We start from the raw sequence: 18547 nt of genomic DNA, 5'->3' as shown, positions 1-18547 counted from the left end.
CGGCTCTCTTCAAAGCTAGCCAACTTGGCTCCAGAAGAGCTCGAGATGAGCAGGGTGGTGTGTGTGAATGACGGCTTCCTCCAGGAGAGAATTAGAGCTAAAATTCCAGGCACATATGAGAGAAAGTTGCTGTTCCAACTTTGCTAGCTAGTTTCCAGGGAGGGAAGTAGAATCATTACCGAACAGCCCTGCCTGCACCCTGCTCTTAGCCAGGTCACCCAGGCATTGCTGAAAGGCTGTAGGCAGGGCTGTACCCAGGGGAAAGTGAACGCACAGCGCGTGCTCAGGGCTCTAGGGGAACATGCTGCTGGATGGGGACCTGGCAGGAAGACCACGGGTGGCCTCAAGGGTGGGGCTCCGCAACGTGACAACCCCTCCCTGTGTTTCCTGCTCACACCCCTCTTCCTTGGGCAGGAAACAGATCTGAGAAAGACCAGGTCCTGAGTCTAGAAAGTGTCAGACCCTATATGCAGTGATTTCAGCCCCAAGTCCAAACTCTATCTTGATCAGCACAGGATGAAAGGGCCATCGACTCCTGTTCCAGCCACTCTTCCACATAAGGAGCAATCACTGTCAGCTCTCTCATCTTTACATAGAAAGAGGACAGGAGATTGGTTTGGGGGGAATCAGAGACAGAAGACTAGCCTGGGAGAAAACAGTGAACCACAGCTCTCTCCTCGGAACAACCACTGACTCCTACCTTTCCATGATGTCTCTCCTTTATTTTCCCAGAAGATTACAGGAAAAATCTCAGACCTCAGTGAGTTTAAGATGTATTGACGGCAAAATATAACAATAAAAATCATGTGTGTGTGTGTGTTCAGTTGTTCAGTCATGTCTGACTCTTTATGACCCCATGGACTGTAGCCCGCCAAGCTCCTGTGTCCATGGAATTTCCCAGGCAAGAATACTGAAATGGGTTGCCATTTCCTTCCCCAGGGGGATCTTTCCAACCCAGGGATTGAACCTATGTTTCCTGCATTCTACATTGGCAGGTGGATTCTTTACCACTGAGCCACCTGGGAAGCCTCAATGAAAACCATAATCCCAACTAAAACTGTGGTTTGACTCATGTCAAAAGAAAAAGAACGTGGGTTTAGGAATAATAAGCCAAGAGTGGATTTCCAACATGTAATTATTCAGAAACTTAAGGAAAAGAGATCTGTGCTCCTTTCAACAGGAATGTAGGTATGTAGGCAAGAACTTCACCCAGAGAGAAAGAAAGGGGCCAAGGAGGAAAAGACCCCTATCTGTTTGAACAAATGACAAAGGACAGGCACCCTGCAGGGATTAGAGGGTTTAAGATTTTAAAAATAAAAGGAAGAAAGGAAAAACACACAATGCTCTGGCTTAGAGAGAAAGTTCCATCACACATTAGAGCACATGGGCCCTGAGGAGTGGGCTTGGGGCACCTGGTTACGGGGGAGCTGCAGGGAACACAGCATCCAGGCATGGAGAGGGAAGCCAGTTTCAGGAGAAGGGGGAGGAGAGAAGCTGCTCTTGAGGATCAGCCAGGTCAGGAACCCAAACCCAGGGTGGTGAATGTCAAGAAACAGAAGGTAATTTATGTGAAATCTAGGCACCAGGTGCCTAGAGAATCCAGAAGGGTGTTCTCTAAAAGAGACATCCCAGGGACTTATTTTAGAATAAGCCATGCTTTCAGGTAGGCTCAGGTGGAGCAGAAGGACGAGGCTGGCAAAAGAATGAGATTCATTCTGGAGTGAGGGTGAGATGGAGAGGAGCCTCACTGGACACACGAGGCAAAGAAAAAAGCAGTTTCTTCAGCTGAAGTTCAGGTCAGGTGATCTCTGCGGTCTAAGGCTTGTTAGGACCAGAGAATTCTAATGTGCACATCACCCCTCCAAGGCACCCAAGCAAGTAAAGGAGGTACTGACCTTAGAAATCACATTGAGGAAGGAAAGAAAGCAGGGCTGCTGGGATTGGGCGTGGCTGCCTGATACAACTGGGTACTTACTAATAAGACACTGGCAAGTAAGAAAATGCGAGGGGGTTGGGGGCAGTCAGCAGGCTGAGGCACCAGGCAGTGAGTTTACTCACGAGATAAAAGGAGTTCTGTATAGTAGGATGCTCCCAGGAACCAGCAAAGGGTCCAGAGGGTCCAGCTCTGCTCACTTACAATGAACACAGGGCAGCAGGGGTGCTAAGGAGTTAAAGCAAATAAAGAAACCAAACCCCGGCTGGGCTGGCCGGCGATGCCGAGAGGAGCTCAGGGAAACGAGGAACTTCCAGTCCTATCCTGGAGGATACCTCTTGCTCTGTGGGCTCTGCACATGCTGTTCCCTTGGTCCGGAATGCCCTTTCCCCTCTTCCCCTGACTCTTACCCTTCAAGCCTCAGCTGAGGCATATCCTCCTCCAGGAAGCCTTCTGAGGCTTTGCTATTCCTCCCCCTTCACCCGAGCTGAGCTCGTGGCTCCCACCCACCTCTTACCCCATCCTTGCACTGATCGTGCTGTTTACCTTCCCAGCTAGCAGTGACTTGTCTCTTGTTCCTGTTGTATTTCCAGACCCCAGTCCATCACCGAGTGCACTGCAGGGCTCAATGGAGGCTTGTTGAGTGGATGAATAAATGCTTCAGTAGGAGCATGGAGCAGGGCAGTTCTGGAGCTCTCTGGTTCTAAGTGCCCCAGATCCTGGAGTGGAATCTAAAACCTAAGCTTCCTGGGACCCTAGGAGGTCACTGAGAGTCACATCCAGCCCAACCCTGCTCTCCACACCCGGTTCCAAGCCAGAGTGCCCAGGGATGTTAGGCTCTGTGCTAGGGGCGATGGGGGTGACAGGCTGGTGTTTCCTCCACCCTGGAGCTAGGTCTCAGGATCGAAGCAGGAGGACAGGGCAAGGGTGAATCAGGCCTGGCAAAAGGCAGGAGAATTCTAGGGCTGGAGCCTCGGGGAGAGGCCTGCTCAGAGCACAACCATCAGGGACAAAGTATACACCTTCCAAGGCTATTTGTAGGATTATACAGAAGAATGGGTAAGAAAGTGCTTTGTAATTAGGGAAGTGGTGTACTGTGAGGAAATGGGTTTGGGACTGGGGTCCTCAGACCAAACTTGGTATCTAACCGCTCAGAGAGAAAGGCAGCAGATCACAGTTGAGGAATAAACTATGGAGATGTGATGCCTCCAAATGCTGTGAGACTACAGCAGAGGTTTGCTCAGGACGCCCCAACACTGGCTTTTCTCTCCTCCCCAGGATGGACTTTGTTCAGTCACCAGGGAACATGATGTTAGAAGCGGCTTCCCAGGTGGCACTAGAGATAAAGTACCCTCCTGCCAATGCAGGAGACATAAGAGGCATGGATTCAATCCCTGTATTGGGAAGATCCCCTGAAGGAGGGCGCAGCAACCCACTCCAGTATTCCTGGAGAATCCCATGGACAGAGGAGCCTGGCGGGCTACAGTCCATAGGGTTGCAAAGAGACAGACACCACTGAAGCAACTTAGCGTTCATGCACGATGTTTGAAACTATTTCTTTGAACAGAAATGCCCAGACTCTAAGTTTCACTATAGCAGCAAGATATGTACTAGTATCAAAATGGCAGAGCTTTTCCTGACCCTATTAAGTCCTTACTTTGCACAGGCCCTGCCACTGGCTGGCTGTCCGCATCAGGGATCCTGAGGCCAAGGGAGGCTGAACCAAGTAAGCCACTTTCTGGTGGACATTTGATTTCTGATAAGCTTTTATATCAAAGTGGGAACTAGGTAACCTCCCCAAGGGAAAGGGGGAGTCTATGATCTCTTCCTCCCAATGCATAGCTTTGCCAAGAACACTACAAAAAAAGTGAGAATTAAGATGTTCTAAGCCACTCCGTATTATATATATTCTTCCAACTTTTCTAAAACACAGAAGACTTTACAGATTTGCATAATAATTCCAAACCCCCCTTTCCCCAGCAACCACTGCAGAGTTCACCAGAGAAAGTCACCCATGTGTAATTGTAATTGAAAGTCACCCTGGTAATTGTTCAACAGTGGGGAAAAAAGAGAAATTAAAAGGTTTTAGTGTTGCCCAGTTTCTGTGGTGTAAACTCCCGCCTTGGGTGATTTCAAGGTACCAAGGTAAAGTCCCTGAAGGTGAAGCTGGAAAGGGATGTTGATAAAAGCTGCCCCAACAACACTGGCTCCAATAAATGCATTCATACCCACCCTGGCTTCCTCTGGACACAAGCTGGAGATGATCACTTCGTACTTACCTCTCTCAAAGGAATTTTTGATGTCATTGACTTCAACCTGAGATCCTGGCACTCTGAAGATGCCTTGCTGCTGGAGTCCTAAAAGAAATAAACAAAAAGAAGAAGAGGAAGTGCCTTGAGCTCATCAGATCACTGAGAACATGGATGACCCTCCCCACTGCTGTCTCTCTCTCCCATCATCCTTTGTAAGAGCCATTCACAATGGCCATCTCCCAATGGAAGCCCAAAAGGAGCCTTTACAATGAACTTTTTAGCTGGTCCAAATTCTCAGCGACATTCTGCTTTATATGTCTATGGCCTCTTGTTCAGGCTTGAAGGAAACAAGAAATTTATATCAACACTGGACCAGTGAATAACTTCCACTTTAACTCCCAGGTTAGCTCAATCAAATAACTGGGTAGTGAAACATTGCCTACCAAGCTCATCAGTTGCACTGTTCCAGGTAGCTTGACCTGAGTTAACAAATGCCACTGGGGTTTAACAGTCACAGAGATTTTGAACAAGAATGATTAATATCATCCCTTCAGCCATCCCCTCGCCCATCACAGACTCTGTCTTTCTTCAAGAAAATCTAGAGTCTAGACTGCATGCTAACTTGGGATCGAGGAGTTTGGGGAAGGTTCACTTATTAAAGAGACAACCTCATTTTTCTTGTGTTTCTACAAGGCCATAAAGAAGAGCCGACCTTGCTATCTGACACAGCTGTAACGACAAAACAGTGACCTACAGGATCGAAGATTAGAGGACCTCGCTCATCTGAAAAGGAAATTAAGACGGGGATCCTTTCCCCGAGATTCAGTTTTCTACAGCAAACAACTCTCCACGTGATAATTTACGGAAGTGTTTACCCTTAAAGGCAGGCTTTACAGTTTGGTCTGTATACACAGTATGTGCTCAACAAACATCATTCATTTCTTTTGTTAACCAATGCTGAATTTCTACCACCTGGGTCTCTTACCGCATCCTCCTGGCTCAGTCCTGTCCAGGCACGCGGGCCTTCCTCCCCGTACTAGGCCAGGACACTCGCCATTCTCTCCACCTGGACTGCCAAGCTTGGCTTCTACTCAGATACCACCTCCTCGGAGACGGCTCTCCTCACAACCTTAGCCAAGTCAGCCCTGTCCTCCTCTAGCCATTCTCTGTCCCCTTAGTTAGTTCTTAGGCATTATCACTAGCTGAAATTAGACTATGTATCTCTCTGCTCATTCATTTCCTTGCCCTTCTAATTGGTCATGTAAGCTACTGAGGGCTGGCAGCCTGCTTGTCTTGTTCGCGGCTGTGCTGCCCTTGTCAGGAACAGTGCCTGCTCCGCACTCTGGAAATATATTTTTGGAGGAATGAATAAATAAATAGATGGAGGCACACATTAAGTGCTGGGAACACCATGTAGCAAATCCCAGACACTCTTATTTCCTTCATGCAGCTTGCCACAGTCTAGCAGTATTAGCCGACTGGATGGCCAACCTCAGTCAGCGCTCAAAGTGCAGAGCTCTGGGCTTGGGTGGGAGTGAGGAAGGAACTAACATGGTTCTCCCGTGAACCCCCCTGCTCCACAGTGTTCCGAGTCCCCAGGTCTTCTCACCACCACCTTCAGTCCCCCGAACACAGGAGGCTCCATAGACAGCAGTCAGAATAGCAGCTGTTCTACGGAGCATAAGGAGAGCAGTAGCGTGACATCTACCAACACGAAATCTGAGTCTCATCTCTGATGAGAACAGCCAGGCACCTGTCCTTGAAAGAGCTGAAGACACGGCCCTGAGATTAAGCTTACCATATAAATTGATGTATCGGATACAGCTCTCGACGACCAGTGGTATAGCTTGTCCTGAATCCTTAAGAAAAAAAGTCGTGAGTTGTATTGGACTTGGCAACCACCACAGGAGAGAAGACACTGCAAACACAGATTACGAACTCAAGCCAGAATATTAGTACCATCGGATTAGTAAGAAAACAAGCAAGGAACCACTAATTCTAAAGTCTCCACAAACAGTTAAAATAGGAAGTTTTCTGTTATTGCAGAAAAGGCATAGTTATGATAATTTTAAAGAAATGCTCTGTCTCCTTACTCAGCTGGGAAGGAATCAGGGCTCGGGAGGCCTCACAGGCGCATGGCGGAAGGGGAGGGAGCCCTCCGCATGGAGGGAGCTAGAGTCTGCTCTCCAAGACTTCTCTGCCTCCCACTCCCCTCAGTCCCAACTCAACTCCATTCTCCCAGCATTCACGGAAGGAGCAAGGACTCTGCCTAGGACTGTAGGACCTGCTGCCAGGACCTGCTGCTGGCATGAAGAAGGGCTGGCAGGAGAAGCAAGGCCGGCCCCAGGGGTCCTTCTGAGCTCTGAGAAGGGAAGACCAGCTCTATTCATGATGTAACAACCTAAACATCCAGACAGATAACTTGGTTTAACAGTACACATGTTACAAGGAAAACTTCTAGAAAAAATTATTGTCAGCCACTGACCACTGAGTGGTCACCTTAGTCAGAAAGGTTGGCTAAGATGCAGCTCTAAACACATGTATCTGGGGTGTCAATGTCAAGTTCAATGACATTTCCCTAGGCTGGCCCAAGGCCACAGAGAGCTGGGTAAGGGATCATTTTCCTTTGGATTCCATCATTGGTTGACCCTTCTGCTATTTTAGGCAACTTACAGAGCATACAATCTTAAAAACAAAAAACAAACAAAAAAAACCCTCTTTTTAAAAATGGACCAAATTAAATACTAGCCTCCTCAGAAGGTGAGGAAGCAGAAGGCACATGTACTGGTATGCTCACGTAAAAGGGACAGGGGAAAAAAACATGAAATCGGATGGTTTTGTGGCTCTTCCACACCCCACCTGGGAATTCTTAACTAGAACACCTTAACTCTTAACTAGAGTCACAGAGAGGATAATAAAGTGGACTCATTGGCAACAGGCAAGGCGGGCCCTGTGCTACAAGTCAGGACTAAAGACAGTTTCCATCCAGTTGAATGGGGCTAACGGACCTTTCCAGTAAATACCTGGTTCCTGGTTCGAGCATTTCTTCTTCCTCTGATAACAAAAAATAAACAGGCAGCAGAGCAGGAGAAAAAGAAGAGATTATGCAGGAGTAAGATCAGTTAGAGTAAGCAGATCCTTCAGAGTCCGGGAACGCCGAAATGCAATGGCAGCCACTGAAGGGCCAGGGAGATGGCAGGCAGCCTACGAGGCTCAGGAGCTAGGGACCTGCCCCGCCAGCCTTCCAGGGTGGCTGCTTTGGACACCAGAGGGCAAAGAGGCCTCTTTCAGTCCTTGTCAAAGTGCAGGAACAGTGAGCACTAAACCCTTTCCTAACCTCAAGTCTACCTTCTCCTCAACACAGGGGCTGTTTATTCACCAGCAATGAGAGCCCACCTAAGACCCCTTAAGGTGAGCCCAGCTGCCCACAGAAAGGAGGGACACACCCTCTCGGGTATCTGCTGGGACTGTCCCTGCAGTCAGCTCAGGGAACCTCGATCTTAGCTCTTAGTTAACCAAGACTGTATTTCGCAGGGGCCCTCTGGATAGGACTCAAGGGCAAGCTGCCCGGTTCCAACTTCACATGGCGGACCATGCTTTCCCACCAAACAGCTGAGGCAGCAGGTCCCAGGTACGCGCTCAACTTTGATCTCCTTCTGCCCGAGGACCCTCACCCTGGCACTGAAAAGCCCTCAGGGAACCCAGAACTGACAAAACCTGGAGTGAGGGAGGGCCATATGGTCAGAACACCTTGGTGATCTCGCAGGCAGAACCAGAGCCTTTGCTTTCACTCAAACCGCCCATTTGTAGAGGAGAACTGCCTTCCTCTTTTTTCCTGTACAGGCAGCAGGTCAGGCTCTGGGGTGCGTACTGTGTCTCATTCAGCTCCTGGTGGAGGCCACCTCCCTGACTGAGAATTAGGAGGATGTGAGCCTCCTCCCTGGTGTCACCTATCCAGCCCCTGGCATCTCAGCTGCTAGGGTCTTCCTACGTTGGCTAAGCCCACCTGAACCTAGGACAGCAGTGACAGATGGTCAGATGGGGACCATGGGCACCCTCCAGAAAGCCCAGGCAGCACTCGAAGCTGACGCTCCCCTGGTGCTTACTCTGCACCAGGCAGAGCTACTTATCTGATCCTCGTCACACACTCACGTGTGTGCGTGTTCAATTGCTTCAATTGTGTTCGACTCTGTGTGACCCTCTATGGCCTGTAGCCCACCAGGCTCCTCTGGCCGGGCAATTCTCCAGGAAGAATAACTAGAGTGGGTAGCCATTCCCTTTTCCAGGGGATCTTCGTGATCCAGGCATTGAACCTGGGTCTCCCGTATTGCAGGCAGATTCTTTACTGTCTGAGCCACCAAGGAAGTACCCTTGTCCCTCTAAACCCTCATAACCATGGCATTTCCATGATGTTATTTTACTGATAAGCCTTTCAGAAGTTTGGCATTTCAGAGATGGGGATTCTTAGTTCATGCTGAATCTTCTTTCAGATAGCATGAGAATCATAAGAGGAAATTTAATTCCGTTCATAAAGGTTGGAGGACTGAGTGCATCACACTGCCTTTTCATTTTCTGAGAGTTAACCATCCTTGAGATACTCTGTCCCCAAACTGAGCTCAGAGAGGACGCACAGAAGAGCTGGTTGAACTGCACTGATAATAAGTGGTACAAGCGCATGTGTCTACAAAGAAATGCAATCGCTTAACAAACAAACTTTGTTTCAGTCAAACTATCCCCTGAGGAAGCTGTGCTCTTATTCCAGGGACGTGCTACTGCCCAGCTCTCTACGGTGTCCCTCTCTGGGGGCTCTTTTCAGAGCCAGTCTCCTGGCGCCCAATGCAGCCTATACCTCTTGCCATTCTGTGGCTCCGGTGGCTGCAAAGCTGGACTCTGAATGACACTTCTCATTCCAAAAGACCGTGCACTCAAAGACAAGGTTTTGGCACCGCTGACAAAGATTGTTGCAGGCTTGCAGGAGACTGACCAGGTGCAGCAAAGCCTATAGATGCAGAAGGACTGACTTCCTCCAAGGGGCAAACACCCCATGGGTGTTGTGATTGTCAGGGGAATAAAGTCAGATGACTTGATTGTCACACATTTTATGTAGGAGTTCTCCATTCAGAAATTGTTTCACTAAACAAAACACCTTTGCTTTCAAATGCAATCAGGTGAGAGAGCCTTCCAGGCGTCCTGACAGATCACCTGTTTTCAAAACACTAAGTGTGTTCCAAAACATGTCCGTGTCTCTGAGGTTCCGCTCATTCTCTTCCTTCTCCAAGCAGCTCCTCCATCCATCCTCCCCTCTGCAGACACCTCCTTCAATGCTGCCTCTGCTCCGGTGCTCACAGCTCTTCCTGGTCTAGAGTGCTCACAGAACTTATTTCTGTACCAATCAGTCACCAAGCTCTCATCTTGAATCATTTTCCACGTTCAGCTTCTGTGTCAAAAACCTACTGCATGACACGATGAGGTCCTCGAGGGCAGAGAATAGCAAATGGGCCTCAGTCTCCCCTCAGCTCTGGAGTGCGATTTTTTGAGAAGGAAGTCTTGTAGGAGCGAGGACGGAGGATGAAGGAAGGGCTCTTGACACAAGCCTCTCTTCCCATGACCTTCAGGGTGGCAAACTGCTCACTTGGGGTCACCTCCCAACAGTGCCCCTTTCCTGCTGCACCCAGCAGCAGCACCCTGCCTTTTGGGGTCCTCCAGGCCTCCCTCCTTTGAGGCATCTGAGAGCAGTCGCTGCTGTTTCCCACCCCTTGGGCACCCCCAACTGGGGCCCTCCTGTGCCCCTTTCCCTTTCCCAGAACTCAGTTCACAGGCAGAGACAGCCCTGGGCCCCAGGCTGATCCCACCCGCACCCCCTCCCACACCTGAGGCCGGTCCTCCCTGCCCAGTAAGTCCTGTGAACGTCCTGTCTGGGGGATGGAGGAGAGAGAGCTGGAGCAGAGGCAGCCTCCAACACTCCAAACGTGTCTCAGGCAGGGCCTGGGAGCCTTCAGGGCCTTTTCTCCCGACTGACATGAGTCTTATTTTCTGCAGTGAGTGTCTTTGTTAGAGGGTGGTGGGCTTCCAGTAACTGGTAGGGACCTTCCCCTTGCTCCCCTAAGTAACGTTCAGAGTGCATCTGCCCTTCCCTGAGGATATTTCCCACCTGCTATCCTTTCCAACTCCATCACTGTCTTAACTTGCCTTGAGCTGTTCTATCTGGGACAGCTTGATCCTGCACCCTTTGCAACCGAGAAGCAAGAACAGCGAAACTCACTGAAGTGAAAACCTTCCTTTTCAGTTTAAGGTGTAAAGGGTTAACCTGGACTTCTAAAGGAACTACTTCATCTCTTTTCCCTTCTCCCAAACTGCCTCACAAGAAGCAAAACAAGGTGGAAGGGTTGTCTCTCACACAAATTGTATGTGTTTCCTTTGTTGGTCTATTCTCAACTTTTAGGGAAAAAAAAAAAAAAAACTTGTATAAAAATACACTGTTATACAAAGCAGCGTTTTCCTTTGTGTTGCTTCCAACCAGTCTGCTCCTGGGAGATGTGTGTGTGACGGGAGGTGAGGGGGTTTCTCTAACTGTCCCTCAGCCTGGTCAGGACTGCAGTTCCTCAAGCAGGGGAGCAAGGCTGACAGCCCTTCCCACCCCCAACTCAGCCAGGGCTGAGAAGCAAGGGGAGGCGCTCTTAGAAGCCACTGGCCAGAGACAAAAGTGCCTCTGAAGCTACAAGCAGGCCACCAGGAGGACCAGCCAGCTACACGGCCTGGCCAAGGGCCCGGATGGAAAGTTTCAGTTGGTCAGATGCCAGTCTGTCAGTAGGCTGGGGCAGGGCTGCTGGCCGGGGTAGGAGGTGGAGGGAGGCTGCCATCACATTGGGCGCGTTCGCGGACTCTGTGGCTCCCCAGCAAGTACCTTAATGAACGTTTCCATACAGCCGTTAAATAGTTTATGGCTACACACTGAGAGAGGCCTAGGTCTCCTCATTTTCTGTGGTTTAGGGGGAAGACAGGGGGGCCTAGGGGAAAACGGAACAAAAGAAATCAAGAGAGCAACCAAGGTAAACATTCAACGGGGGAAGACGCTACTGTAACCCACGACTGAAGGAGAACACAAAATGCAAATGGAAGGCCTGAACCCCCAGTGCATTGGTGCCCAATGCTCCATCTGAAGGCTTCTGGATGTTCAAGGGTGTCTTAACTGATCCACAATGAGAGGCAGGACCAAGACTCATGTAACACAAATGCATTCTACATTATGGGGGGTACAGCACGTGTCCGGGAAACCACTGAAACTCCACTCAGAGGCTGCCATCCTGCAAAGCTACCCAGATGGAGGGGGAGTCAGGAGTGAGATATAACCTGTAGCTGAAGAAAGCAAGAGACTTTCAAAGATGATTGGAAGGGTTAATTTTCATTGTTTTGGCTTAAACACATCACCGAGTCTCAGCTCCCAATGTACCGGGGCACTGATCTTCCTAATGCTGCTAAGCATTTCAAATGCACTTGACTAATCTTTATTCCATTGATCTAAGAGCTGGGCAGTTATTATTCTCATTTTAGAGATGAAGAAACTGATGCCAGGAGGGAAGCTGCAGCTTCTTCGGGGGCCCTCAGGGACCCAGGGTGAGGACTATCTCCTGTCCTTTAGTCAAGTACACTTTCAGTTAGTGTTTTCAAATCCACTGTCATACTTAACATCAGCTTAACCCTGCATGTGTGGCCCCATTTTACAGAGGCCTAAGCTGAGCTCTAGAGTGGGGAAGTGGCAGCACTAGACCCCAAACTCAGCCTCTTTGGCTCTAAGCCCAAGATTTTTCCCACTGGGTCAGTCATGGAGCCTTAGGGCACTTTCCCATATCCAGCTCAAACTCATCCATTCCATTAACCCTTGCCAGCAGAGGACTGGCGAGGGGGTTGTGGGGTGGGGATCGGGTTGAAAGTGTCTTGCTTGACTTTAGGATCTCCATTCCCTGTGCTCGCTCCATCTCGGACACAGGGAGGGGCGATCACACCACAGTTCTCCAGCAACAGTGAAACAGCCACAAACACTGAACCGGTCTCCAGAGTTGCTCACATGCATATGCCTGTGTTGGCTTATTTGCTCACCTTTCACCACCCAAGTTGGCCTGACTCAATGATGCCAGTGTTCTAGGTCAAAGGACTTTCAAAGGTTAGGAGGTAGACCCCTAACCAAGAGACACAGTTCACTTTCAACTGGCTGAGCTCACAATTTGGGAGGTACCGAGGGGGGACCCAGCCTGACACAGATAAAATCCATGTGTGATGAACAGAGACATGGGCCCCCCACATCCTGATTTATTTCTGTGAATGGGCAAGAAATCATACGTGCTGTGGAGCCCATCAAGGGATGAGACTCATGCTGCCTTGCTCACTGGCCTTGTTCGCCTGTCTGCTTCAGCAGCCCCACCATCAAGGGAACTCAGATCAGCTTCCTCTTGGTGTCTGAATACTGAGCAAATACTGCTAGCTCCAGGACATGCATGGGCAAAGACACAGTAGAATCCAAATCTCATGCCACCCAAACATTGGAACCAAAAATAACAGCACAGACCAAAACTTCGAAAAGAAACAACAGGCAAGGTTATTTTGAGCCCATCTTGGATCTATGTCAATTTGGTTAGCTAAGTCCATGTCATTTCTTTTTCGCAAGTTACTTATTTTTTTGAGGATAAGGGCACGTGAGAGTGAGTATTTCTTATGCTAGATCTGCTTTTGAATTTATATATGCCAAAGAGAGTGCCAGAAATGTAACAGGGGGCCATAGGTTTTTCGTTTAATAACTGGAGGGTAGCAGCTGAGCCACCTTGTTCCCATGGTGATTTGGGTTTCTGTTTTTGAACATTGTCCGATCATTTCATTATCTCCCACTGCACGATATCCTCACAACAACCCTGAGAAGTAGGCAAGAACTATTAAACCTACTTTAAACATACGGCAAATGAGCCACTGAGAGATTAAGAAACTTGCCCAAGGTCACAGGAATAGAATTCAGCTCTTCCTATTCCAGGTTCTGGTGTGAGTATGGACATGGGGAAATGGGTTTTACCACAGAACACCCAGCAGTAGCATTAAATTATCTATTAAACGCTCATGGTCAGCAAGAGTAGAGACTCAATGCAGGTGCTGGACACCAATACCAGAAAAAGTCTAGGGTGCCTTTAAAATTTATTTCATAAAGTTAAGTCCTAAGGATTTTTTTTTTTCCTATGAGTTATAAAATTTCTCCTGCCCAATCCAGAAAGCAAAGGACTGTTAGAATCACATCAGGATTTCTTCCTTTAGTGTGGTGCTCTGGGCACGGAGCAGAATCTCTGACAAGGAAACGTAGCTATCCCAACTTCGCATGACATCAAATTGATACCGACTTACTGAAGTGCTGGGTGGGGCACAAAGTGGGGAGCAGAGGGGCAGCTCAGCCAAGGAAAGTGGGGCAGCCTAAGCCTTCCATCTCTTCTGCTGCTCAGTTGCAGAGCAAAAAGGAAAGAAAGAGAGAGAGAGGCAGGGAAAACAGGAACAGAGAAAGCCACGGAGAGGAAGAAAGAGAAACCAGAGACCAATGTCCCCTTTCTGCCTTTCAACCAAGATGAAAATTAGCACACATTAGCAACACAGAACTTGGCCTCAAAATTATTCTGTGACCAAAAGGATGGGGATTTTCCTAGACAACCTCACAGACGTGGGAGTCAAAATTCAAAATGGCAGCAATATTATAGTTGGATGGTGGTCAGGCCCTTGGAGGCTGCTCATGGGTGTGCATGGGGTTGCATTGTGTGGACAAGAAAGTTTAAATGATTCCACTACTGATTCAGACGTGGACCAAGTTCTAGGTTAGGGAAGCCAGTCAATGGTTTGAAAAACCATAATCAAATGTTATGTTCGCATTTGGCTTAGCCATTTACCATACAACTTTCAAGTGCATTATTGCGTCTGGTCAGCCTAATTTTTTTTACTGTTTAGTCACTAAATAGTTTCTGACTTTTTGATACCCCGTGGACTACAGTGCATCAGGCTTCCTTGTCTTTCACTGTCTTCTGGAGTTTGCTCAAATTCATGTTCATTAAGGCGGTGATGCTAATTACAGGGTTATTATGAATTGGGGCTATTCTAAGATAACATTCTAAAGTGTGAGAAAAAAATACAACGTGTTGCAGCCCATGTGCAAAACTGGTCTATCTTTACAAGGCCAGTGGCAGCTTGTTGAGAAGATCTGCTCAACCAATCATCCAAAATGACACTGACCTTTGACAAGTAACTATGGGAGATAGAGAGGGCCACAGTATAGAAATAGCTCACCCAGGGCATTTAAGATTAATTTCAAAAATACTTCCAAGTTAGCAATGCACTCTATAATACATTAAAAATGATTTTTAGAAGTAAGAGGAAGCTTTTAGTTTACTAAGAGAGTTGCCTTTGACCTTGGCCAAGGGCCAAAGTGCAGATATCTGGATTTACAGTTTAGTACAGTGCAGTGCAGTATATCTAAGTGGGAGGTCTGTAATCCTAGCTTGGATTTCCCAGGCCCTAGGTCCATGAGGGTGTGGAAGAAAACATCTCAGGGGACTTTATTTTTTAAAAAAGCAAAACCCCTCAACTTTTCTCTAAGGAACACCCTGGGACCTCGCCAAGGGTTTGATGACAGATCTCTCCTACAATCTGCTGGAACCACTATTCCCGCATGAGTTCTAGGAATTAGGAAGAAGTGAGGGATGGCTCAATTCATCCCCCATCTGTTGCACTGTTTGCAGACTTTGGTGTAAAATGTAGCTTCTGTTGTTTGGGGACTATGACAACACTCTCTCACCACAAATAAATTTTAAAAAAAAATTTTTTAAGGGACAACACTCTCCTGCCATAAATAAATAATTTTTTTAAAAGGCAATACTTGCCATAAATAAATTTAATTAATTCATTCATTTTTTTAAAAGGAATTTGTTTCTAAAAGATTCTTAGAGAGTAAGCCTGCACATCTGCTGGCCCACATGCTGGGAAGGCCTCCCCCGGCATCACGAATCATCCCAGTGTTCCCAGACTGCCAGGTCCGAGAGGAACAGCTGCACAGACAAAGCTTCTGGAGAGTCCCTAGTCTCCTCCACCCTGGGCTCAGTAAACTGAAAACCCCAGAGCTTTCCAAGCCTCTTCCCAGCCAACTCCCTTCCAGATGAGGAGGGAGTTGAGGGTTCATCCTTCTTGTTGCCAAATAGGACAGCTTTCCAGGATTCGGAGCCACTGGGAAGAACTTGTGGGGAAAGGATGTCACTGGGTCACTGGGCCCAGGATGAGGCAAAAACCAGACCTCAGTGATCACATGATGGAAAAGTGCAGGCCTTGAGGCCACCGGCTAAATTCATGTTGGACGGTGGGACAGGCATTGTTGAGGATGGGAAAATGGATGGGCTCTAAGGTACCCGGGCAGCGATGGGGCTGCTTAGGGACCTAAATTCTCTGCAGGTAAAGGAAAGGTCCAGTCCTGAAGCCAGACCCTCAACTATCCGCTGCTGAGTGAAAGTGTTCACTGGTTCTGGTCTGCTCCGGGGAAAGCGCAGAGGGTAATGGTGAGCGAGCTGGAGAGAAAGCGAAGCTGTCCACTGTTACTTCCCGAGCAAGCGGCTCCGCCACCAGTCCATCCCAGTGCAGTGAAGTCGGAAGCCAGTGCGGGCGGCGGCGGGCGCTGTGCGTGCTAGTGTGAATATGCGCATGCGTGTGCCCGGCGGTGCTTTGGCTACTGCGTCCCGCCCAGCACCTCCCCACCAACCCTCCTCAGCAGTTTGCTCAGCAGCCATAGAACGGATGGGGAGACAGGTGGACAGCAACCTGATCGCCTCCGGCTTCTGGTTGCCCTCAACCACTCTGCAATATATATTACGGTCCCTTCCTCCCACCTGATGGATAGCCCCACCGAGGGACCACACCCACCTCCAGAGCAGCTCTGAAAGGCTCCCTTCCTGTCACAGTCTAAAGCTGGAATGAGCGGAGCAGCCAAAGGCCTTTGCCTCCCCTCTCAGCACAGCCACGGCCCCGTGGGGACACTGGGGAGGCGCTGCTCCCTAAGACTCTGCTGCTCCTGCTCCAGCACCGTGCCCGCTCCCTCGCCCTTCCTGCGCCTCCCGCCTCCTCCCACTTCCCACCTCAGGCGGCAGGTGCAGGAAACAGGATCCCCGGCTCTTACCTGGTTGTACCGCATTCCGCTCTCTCGCCTGGAAAGAAAAGTGTACATTAATGTTTACTTGGTTTTGGTTTTGTTTTTGCTTGCTTGTTTATTTTGCTTTTGACCATGCACATTCGTCTTTTTCTAAAAACATGAAACAACTCACACTTGAACTTAATTATTTATGAAATGGGAAATCTAATTATGCCTAAGGTGTGGTCTGCTGGGAAGAACTGAGTCTTATTAAATCCTCCGTGCCTCCTATTTGTAGGGCCATGTTCACATATATTTCATTTCTTATTGTTCACATACCTAGGCTTTTGAGGTTCATCCATAGCATGACTGAGTAATTCATTCTTTTGTGTGGTGCTATAATAGAGAACCTCTAAGTCAGCACTGTCCCATGGAAATAAAATGTAAGCCACAATTTCTAGTAGCCACATTACAAAACTTAAAAAGAAATATATATATAGTGAAGTCGCTCAGTCGTGTCCGGCTCTTTGCAACCCCATGGACTGTAGCCTACCAGGCTCCTCTGTCCATGGGATTTTGCAGGCAATAGTCCTGGAGTGGATTGCCATTTCCTAAATAGGTGAGATTAATTTTAAGGATATATTTTATCTAACTTATGTCAAAATGTTATTTCAATATGTGTCAATATAAAAAATTAATAAGATGTTATAGGTATATGCAGGCATGCGTGCTAAGTCGCCTCAGTTGTGTCCGACTCGTGCTATCCTAGGGACTGTAGCCCACCAGGCTCCTCTGTCCATGGGGATTCTCCAGGCAAGAATACTGGAGTGTGTTGCCGTGCCCTCCTCCAGGAGATCGTCCCCACCCAGGGATCGAACCTGAGTCTCTTATGTCTCCTGCATTGGCAGACGGGTTACCACTAGCGGCACCTGCGAAGCCCATTTCAGTTATATATACACATATAAACATATGTGTATAGTCCTAACTCTTTGAAATCTGATGCTCATTTTGCACATTTCAATTCAGGCTAGCCATGATTCAAGTGTTCAATAGTCACTTATGACTTGCGGCCACCATACTGGACCACATTGCTCTAGATTCTAGAATTGCATTCAGTATTCACATGAAGAGACTTTCTAGAAGAAAGAACTGAGTCTTTATGCTTCTCTATGGAAAACAATGCTGAATGGAGCTGGGGAGGAAAATGAGGGGAGGAAGACAGTGAGAGAAGTCTGAAAATAAAACTTGGAGCAAGTCAGTACACAATTCCTTAATTCCTGACCAAAGCCACAAGCAGTCACAAGAGTTACTGCAGGTGGTTGAACTGAAGCCAAAGCAGGAAAGGAGAAAAGTGAGGTAAAACAAGAAAATTTGCTCTACGTAATTTGACTGTGTGTCTGGGGTCTGAGGCAAATTCCTGCCAGACACCAATTGGAATTACATTTTCACGTAGACCTAAGACCCCCAGTGAGAGCTAATGGCAACTCACCTAGGAAAGGGTCAGCCAATGGCCTGGGTTGATGATACAACATGTCATTTCCCTTCAGGATGTAGTTAACTGTGCACCTCTGACTGACAGAGGGGCCCTAGGAAGAGGCTCCGGCTCCACCTCTTCGTGGACTGGCGCACTCCTCTGTGTACTCACTGCGGTCCAGGCACAGTGCTCTTCTCTTCTTCTACCTCACCTCATCCCTTCCTGCCTTCCCATAGGCTGTTCCCTCCGCCCCATCACTCTTTCCCCAGGTTTTCATGTGGCAGACACATTCCCACCCCTCAGAAGTCTCAGCCTAAATGTCCCCTCCCCTTAGAGACCTCTCTGATCACCTACGTTAAAGCAGGTGCCCATGCTCCTCAACCCTATACACAACTATTCTCTATATCAGCCCAAATTTTCCACTCAAGGACACTTACCATAATTATAATTCTTTACTTAATGGTTTGTTTCCTGTTTGAGGTCTCTCCTCCCCCAGGAGGGCAGGAACCTTGTCTGTCTTATATATACTGTACCCCCAGTCCTAGCCAAGCACAGAGTCTGTGCTTTTGATGGATGGATGGACAGATGAATGGACAAACAGGGGCCAGGAGGGAAGAAAGGGATAGGGAGGAGTCAAAGGGTCTGGGTCCCAGAAGTAGAATGTCAGAACACACTCAATACAGACTTTGCTCTGGCAACAAATGGAATCGATTCTCCTTCAGCTTTGACTCACATTCCAGCTCTCAAGAACCACTCTA

General features: G+C 48.4%; 1 protein-coding gene across 4 annotated transcripts in view; it reads right to left on the bottom strand.

Moving 5' to 3' along the window:
• The window catches only part of SRGAP3 (SLIT-ROBO Rho GTPase activating protein 3), a 246514-nt gene that overhangs the window by 32079 nt on the left and 195888 nt on the right, over positions 1-18547 (bottom strand). For 2 of the 4 annotated variants that reach the window (XM_027958129.2, XM_042235919.2), the window contains exons 11-14: positions 16364-16391; positions 11090-11192; positions 5984-6044; positions 4213-4290 (exon numbers count right to left, since the gene is read on the bottom strand). In XM_027958129.2, the coding sequence (XP_027813930.1) occupies positions 4213-4290; positions 5984-6044; positions 11090-11192; positions 16364-16391 (270 nt within the window). Of the gene's footprint in view, positions 1-4212; positions 4291-5983; positions 6045-7193; positions 7240-11089; positions 11193-16363; positions 16392-18547 lie in introns of all 4 variants that reach the window. The other 2 variants (XM_042235918.1, XM_015102320.3) reach the window with 2 other exon arrangements.

Source organism: Ovis aries, chromosome 19 (genome assembly GCF_016772045.2).
Source record: "Ovis aries strain OAR_USU_Benz2616 breed Rambouillet chromosome 19, ARS-UI_Ramb_v3.0, whole genome shotgun sequence".
Lineage (NCBI taxonomy): Eukaryota > Metazoa > Chordata > Mammalia > Artiodactyla > Bovidae > Ovis > Ovis aries.
This window is presented reverse-complemented; position numbering and strand designations above follow the sequence as displayed.